Source organism: Gastrolobium bilobum, unplaced genomic scaffold (genome assembly GCF_033153095.1).
Source record: "Gastrolobium bilobum isolate Gb01-03AN ecotype WA unplaced genomic scaffold, APGP_CSIRO_Gbil_v1 utg1885, whole genome shotgun sequence".
In the NCBI taxonomy this organism is placed as follows: Eukaryota; Viridiplantae; Streptophyta; class Magnoliopsida; order Fabales; family Fabaceae; genus Gastrolobium; species Gastrolobium bilobum.
In genome coordinates, this window is record NW_026899589.1 from 234,219 (window position 1) to 241,823 (window position 7,605).

Consider the following 7,605-nt stretch of genomic DNA (forward strand, 5'->3'; position numbering starts at 1 on the left):
GCAAAAAGCACCACCAGCGTTGCATGAGGAACAATCACCAGTTAAACAAAAAGCAAAAATAGAAGACCAACAGGTTTTCTCTTTTTATTCTCAATACAAATGCTGGATGGAATATGCAGCATAATGGAAAAGCTGTTCAACTCATTGCATCTTCCTATCTAAAGCTTTGCTGTCAATTAACCTTACACAACTGTTAACTGCAAGAAGTAATGCAATCAAATAAAAATCTAAATTTACATTTAATCAGTGCAAATCCATTACAAAGCCAAAGATGGACAAAAAAGATAAAGGGAATATATGTGAAAAAAAAAAAAAAAAGGATCATGATTTCTACCTCAGTTATGGACTTCTATCACAGTCGTACTAGCACCCAGTCATCTCAATTTAATTTGAATACTATGATTGCACAGCTTTATTTTGTTTGATACAAGCCGGTGCCTTGAACTCCTGCAATTTGCACATTGATGTAGCCTCAATTGGCATCACTCTGTCAGTGGATGGCTCCACCGGAAACAAAGGCATATTACCAACAGGATGATTGTCTGTGTTCATTTCAATCAATGGAGAACTTCTAGCTCTTGTACCTTCCTTTGGCTGTGCCCTATCTTTGGAGGTGCAAATGCTTAAGGGCAACTTTTTTAGCTTCACCCTTCCTCTCTTCTTACCTATGGTACACAAATCTTCAGAATTTTTCTCCTTTGACCTGCTTGACTCTGCTTCCATATTATCTATCTCCATTTGGCTAGATCTATCATATCTGAATCCCTTCTTATCTTCCTTACCTGAGCATACTTCTTGAATGGAGCCTTCAGAATCAATCTTACCTGCTACTGCATGCCCATTGTTCAAAGACAAGCAATCTAGTCCCAATGCCATGCTGGCATCAGAAACCTCAGTTAATTCAAAACTTGAAGAACTTTTAGGCTTCTTGTGTTTACTACCTTTTGAGTCTGAATTGGGAGAGTTCTTCGAAATTCTAGGAGAACTGTTCATGGCACGATGCAACTTCCGGGCCAATTCTTCATCCGTCCCACAATTTTCAATTGGTTGGTATTTTTTGTACAAGAGCTGAACTGGGAGATGCTTCTTTAGCTTGTTCTTCTTCAGATTTCTTTCCTTGCTGACTGCCTCTTCAGAGAAAGAGGCAACCAAATCTAAAGCACTCTTGGCTGCAGCAATTGCCTTTGCTGCTATTTCAGCTTTTTCCTCAGCATCAGCTCTTGCAACCTGTGCAGCTTTAGTTGCAGACACTGCCGCTGCCTTTGAGGCCTCAACAACCTCCTCAGGGGTAAGCTTAGGGTTATTAGAATGAGAACTCAACAAATTCTTAAGCCGGGCTTCGAACTCACTGGTAAAGGAAGATGAGGAAGAGGAAGCAGCCTCGGAAATTGGAACACAAGAACCAACAACCTGAGATGGAGAAGCTGCAGCATCACCATCTGAGCTCTGTTTTTTCAACCCAGCTAGAAGACGCTTCCGAGGAGGCAAAAGAACATCAGCATCCAATTGATTCACATCACACACGTTCTCCATGCTCCTCCTCTAGTAAATCCAATTCAATGCTCAGAAAACAACGAACAAATCTTCACACGAATTAAATTTCAAATCCATTGACAATGATCAAATGTTTTTGTTTTTATTTTTATTGCCGATCTAGTAACTCTCAAACCCAATCCCACATCTGAGATCAAATGAAGATTTAGAAGGAAGGAAAAAAAAAAAAACACCTACGAGAATCTCAACAAACCCTACAGAAACCTAGCCAAGGTGGTGCTTTTTTCGGATATCAGGAACCCTCCATGAGAAAAAGAAGAAGAAATTCGATTCATAACCAGCATATTCTCCCATTCCACAGCTTTGGTCCCTAACCAGAAAAGGAAAATAATCAAATTCAAACCAAATCTAACACAAATGATTTAAATTTATCTCATTTAGATTCTCCATGAAAATGAAAAAACAGAACAGAAAAACGTCAATAGTAAATCTTCATTCAACCAAACAGAGCAAGCGTGCCCATGGATGCATAATTCAGATGGATATAATTACAAGCAGCGAACTCATGCATAGCAGAGTTTGATATTCATATTCATGCCCCCATTTACCGATAAGTTTTCAATCGAATTTAGAAAGGAAATGAATCAAGAATCAACGGCAAGCTTGAATCTCGATTCAACGCAAAATCAATCAGAATTCAATGAAATTGTGGATCATAAGGGTGTTGAGAGTTGGAACCATGCACAAGGAAGGAGGTCCATAAGTACCTGATCCTTTTAAGCAATCTGAAAGGTAGAGAGAGAGAGAGAGAGAGAGAGAGTAAACGGCGACGTATGAATTAGGGTTTTCAAGAAGAGAGAAAACAGGTTGTGGTGGTGGTTATGGTGTGAGGGAAGAAAATCCAGGGCTTGCGCGAGCGTGAGTGAGCAAAACCGAAGATCTTTCTTTTTTCAATTTTTTTTATTTTTTATTTTTTATTTTTTATTTTGCTGTTTATGTATTCTTTTACCGAAAATGTCTGAAAAGCTAAAAAGAATTTCGATTAGTTCTGTTTCAACAAACACGCACACGCACCTCTCAAAATCACTGCTCAACTTCCACAGTAACCTCCATTTTTATTTTTTTTTATTTGTCAAACAAGGTCAATTCGACAATGTTAATAAATGTAATTTCTTCAAGATTTGATTTATTGCAAACTCGAGAAAACAATGCTGTCCAGTTTTCTGTTATTTATTTTAGTTTTATTGATCTTGTATGGATAGATTTATTTATTTTATTTTGAGTTGCTCTATTAAGGTTATAATTAATAGTCTGGATATTTTGATTTTTTTTATAAGCGGCAGTTAATGGAATTTACTTATAAGATTTAGGTATTGTAAATCATTTTATCTTAACTGTTATAATATATATACTCCGTTTAACAATGACGTGTTCTTTCAAAAGAGAACAAATTTTTAGTACTATCCATGTACTGAATACTCAGTGTGTGACATTTTTTTCTCTCTCTATATATCAATCAATAAATTTTGAAAAAAAAATTATTATTATAACTATATATTATTTAAAATACATAGTTATAATACGACCGTCGTAGTTTTGTGCCACAGTAATATTCAAAATTTATTCTTCAAAAGAAGCATAATTAATTATTTATGTTGATAGTAATATTCACTGTGTCACTTTAATTATTGTCAACAATCTAATAATAATTGTTGCCCCGTTCTTTATTTTTCTCAGTTATCTCAATTGTTGAAATTTTGAAATTATTATTTAATTTTTAACTTAGACTTTTATTTTCAAATCAAATTAGTCAAATAACTAATAAATTGATAAATGTATTAAAGAAAATACTTTCATACTTGTTTGAGTTAAATTTTAATGTAGACAATTTCAGAAGGATTATTGTTAACATTTTTAAAAACCGATTTGTTATATTTTAAAAATTAGTTTAGAATAATTAATAATATTATTAATTGGTCTAAAGTAAAACCAAAATATCATACAAGACATAAATTTATTATTATAATTGTAAAAGAGACAAAGACATGAGGTTATTGCAGTAATTATATACATTTGGTTTTATTTCTTTTAGAATTGATTCTTGCTAAAAAATATCATATATTGCATTCAAAAGAATCGACTTGTCTCGTCATTCTCCATCGCACTACAAAACATGCCTAAGTTTTCATAATCTAAATTAAATAGGATTTTTTGTGGTCTTTTGTATTTTGTGTTTGTATGTTAGTATTTTTATTTTTTTTACTATTTATAAAATGTTATAGTTTTTAATTTTAGTTTTATTTTTAAGTTTTTTGAAAAAATAAAATGTCTTCATTATCTCTTTTACAAAAGCTTGAATTGAAAAGAAAAAAAATAATATCACATTTTATAAGTATAAATACATACAAATTAAAAAAAAAAAACCAAATACATGATTCTTCAATTGGAAAAAAAAAATTAAAAATGTATATACAATATACTTTTGTTTTGTTTATACAAAGTTATAATGTACCACATCGATATATAAAAACTGTAGGTGTTTCTAATTAATCAATATATAAATTATGTAAAATGTTAATTTACACAAATAATTTAAATAAATAATAAATATTAAGATATACATGGATCAGTGGGAATTTACACAAATAGAAATATCAATATGGAAAACATTAATCCTATAAAATATTTATCCTTCCTTGTAGCGGATTTGATTGCAAAAGAGGTGAAATCAATGTTCTGCGTGTGGCGTTACAAACTTCTCTATCTCCACACGTTACAAAGTTCTCTCTCTCTTTCTTTCTTTTTTTTTTTTTTTTTGAAGGTTTACAAAGTTCTCTTGTAATGTTGTTCTGCCAACTTATATTCTAAGGATGGTTTCTCGTGAAGGAGTACCAAGAGAACGTGAGAGAACATGTTGTTCTCGAAAATATTTAATTATTAATTTTCATGTAATAAAGTATTAACACATTATAACTTTCGAATTTTTCTTCCTCTCTTTTTTCATGATTGTTTTAACAGCTCGATTGCTTATCAAGAACAGAAACCTCCCTTTGGCGTTTCTAAACAATTATAAGAAAACAATGTTCGCTTTTAAACAAAAGAGGATCAACGTTGTAGGCTTGTAGCGAAATTGATTGTGAAAGAGGGAAATCGATGTTCCGCGAGTGTGTTACAAAGTTCTCTATATCCACTAATTCTGAATTGGCACCTCCTTTTATAGATGATGCTTTATATTCTAAAGATAATTTCTGGTGATAGAATATGATAAAATATTAAGTATCAAGACACGTTCCCAACATATTTAAGAACGGTTATATACTTAACAAAAACTTATTTATTTTATTATCAAAAAAAAAAACTTATTTATCCCTTGATTTCAAATTGATCTAATGATATATAATCAGGTGATAATAATGATAAGCCTATAATGGTGATAAATATTACATTTCCCAAATATTTAATTATAAACTTTTAGGTAATAAAGCAACTTAGATAATTATAAAAGGACAATTAATTAACTATGAAGAGAAAGTAAGTTTAGATGACAAATCTTGGTGTATGAAACCAAATAGTGAAGAGCTACCCCAATTCTCCTCAAAAAAAAATTTACTATAACATAATCTTAGTATTTTAAGCTCAAATATCTTTTGCAACACTTAGCAGAGTATTAGGTGTCAAGCAGAAAATGAGGATCTCCTTATATAAAGGGGAAGGAAGGAGGAGTAGACAAGATCCCTCCAATGTGGAATTTTTAAAAGATAGGGTATAGGTTCTATCCATGTGACTTCAACTTCTCTTTTTTCTTTTCTTCAGGGGGCATTTGGTATAAGAGATATTTTTTTTATTGGGAAAAAATAATTCTAAGAATATGGTAGGAAAATATTTTGCACGGGAAAGTATTAAAAATGTGTTTGATAGGCCAAAATATTGTGAGGAAAGTAGCATTAATTTTACTGATACTACGTTTGGTTGATGATAAAATATTAATGGGAATGTTAATTTTATTTACCAAATTACCCATCCTTTTTTTACTTTTGTACGTCTTTTATGATGCTATGTTCATTTTTGTACCAAATTACCCATGCTTTTGCACATATCAATATCGAACATTGTTGTTTCACCAACTGGCGCACAAATCAAGAGATCAGTTACGCAGCCTTCTCAACGGAAAAAATAAATACCATATGTAAGAGAATTATTTTTTTTTTCGATCCTTAGTGAAAAACTCAAATGCTGGGGATGTTTTTATCTAGGAATTTCTTACATATCTTCGTACCAAACATAATAAAAAATTATTACCAAATCCACTTACCCATCATTCCAATCAAAAAACTCATACCAAACACCCCCTTAATGAATTTTGGATCAGTTTTTACTATCAAACATGAACAAAAATGAGTGTTCACAATTTTAATTATTTGTGTCATTTTTAAATAATTGGGACAAAATTAGATATTCACAATTATAAAAATTAATTAATTGAGGGATTAAATTTGAGAAATAAATTATTTGGGGAACTAAAATTTCACATCAAATAGAGTAAAAACACCAAAAGTATAATTAAATCTTTGAAAAAATTCACTCTGTTTTTAAGTCAAGTTCAGGTCACACTTCAACTTAGTATGATGTTTTTTTTTTCAGTAAACTCAACTTAGTTTGATTTACCTATGTCATATAGTACTTTATTTTATTTTTTTAAAATAATGATAAATTATATGACTTGTAGGATGTCCATGACAACCTTCCCGGAATCAATTCTTTCTTAATTTCAGTTCCCGAGAACAGAAATGTATAGGAAACTTGTTTGGTAAAACCGGTTTATTTTTTTGTTCCCGGGATGAACCGGTTTAATTTTTGTGCTGGGGAACAGAAAAAAGAATCAAAAAATTTCTGCTTTTTTGTTCCCGGACACAAAATGAGAAACAGTTATCTCTCTCAATCACTTTCAACCTCTACCATCATCACCACCACCACCATCATCCCGAACACGATTGTCGCCACCATCGTTGCCGCCGCCATCATACCACTAGTGCCGTCGTCACCACCCCTGACCACCACGATGTTATCGCCACCATCACCACCACCTCCACCCATCACTACCACCATGCCACCGTCACCACCACCACAACTACCACCCCCGCCACCACTATCACTGTCACCACTACCGCCATCAACCACCACCACCATCATCGCAACCATTGCCGTCACCGCCACCATCGCCATCACACGCCACTGCCACCACCCTCATCGCCATCACTACCACCATCACTACCACCACCACGACGCCACCACTACCACCACTACCATTGTCGCAGCCACTACCGTCACCATCACTTTCGTCGCCGCCGCCACCAACCACCACCACCATCGTCACAGCCATTACTGTCACCACCACCACCACCATCGCCACCTTTACACCACCCCCGCCACTACCATCATTGTCACCTAACACCACCGCCACCGCCGCAACCACTGCCACCACCACCACCATGATGCCTTCACAACCACCACCACCATGCCACTACTACCATTGTTACCGCCAGCAACCACCATACCCACCACCATTGTCGCAGCCATTGCCGTCACCTCCACAACTACCATCCCCACCACTACCGCAGCTGCCGCCGCCGCCGCCATTGTCGTAGTTACTGCCGTCACAACCACCACCACTATCTTAACCACGTCACTGCAACCAACACTATCATACCATCCCCGCCACTACCACCACAACCACACCATATGGAGAGGAAAGTGATGATCCAGAATTCTCATTCTCGGAATAAAAATAAAACATGTTATCAAACACATTTTTTCTCAAGAACTGTTCCAAGGCACAGAAATAGAAAAGAATTGTTTCTTTTCAGAAACAGTGCTAGGGAATAGAATGGTTGTCATGCACACCCGTACACTCAAATTAATATCTTTTGAATAACATGACAATCGTGCATATCAACTGTTTTTTTTTTAAAAAAAATTGCTTATTTTTTTAAATGCTCTCTCAAGAGGTGTAAAAAAGAAGAAGCTTTTTTGGCCCAAAACAAACTAATTCAAACATCCACATATTTTAATATTGTTATAATTTTGTTCATACATATAACTTTGTATTGATAT

At 34.0% G+C, this 7,605-nt stretch overlaps 1 protein-coding gene across 1 annotated transcript; it reads right to left on the minus strand.

Annotated features, from left to right (window-relative positions):
- Window positions 1–210: 210 nt before the first annotated feature.
- LOC133291770 (uncharacterized) lies at window positions 211–2,490 on the minus strand. Its single transcript, XM_061490095.1, has 3 exons — window positions 2,262–2,490; window positions 1,732–1,864; window positions 211–1,542 (listed from the first exon to the last, which is right to left on the minus strand). The coding sequence occupies exon 3, from the start codon at window positions 1,531–1,533 to the stop codon at window positions 397–399; it is 1,137 nt and encodes a 378-aa protein (XP_061346079.1). The 5' UTR covers window positions 1,534–1,542; window positions 1,732–1,864; window positions 2,262–2,490; the 3' UTR covers window positions 211–396.
- Between the last annotated feature and the right edge of the window lie 5,115 nt (window positions 2,491–7,605).

Excerpts from the sequence above, each read along its gene's own strand:
- LOC133291770 (XM_061490095.1), bottom strand. The coding sequence starts at position 1,533 with ATGGAGAACGTGTGTGATGTGAATCAATTGGATGCTGATGTTCTTTTG.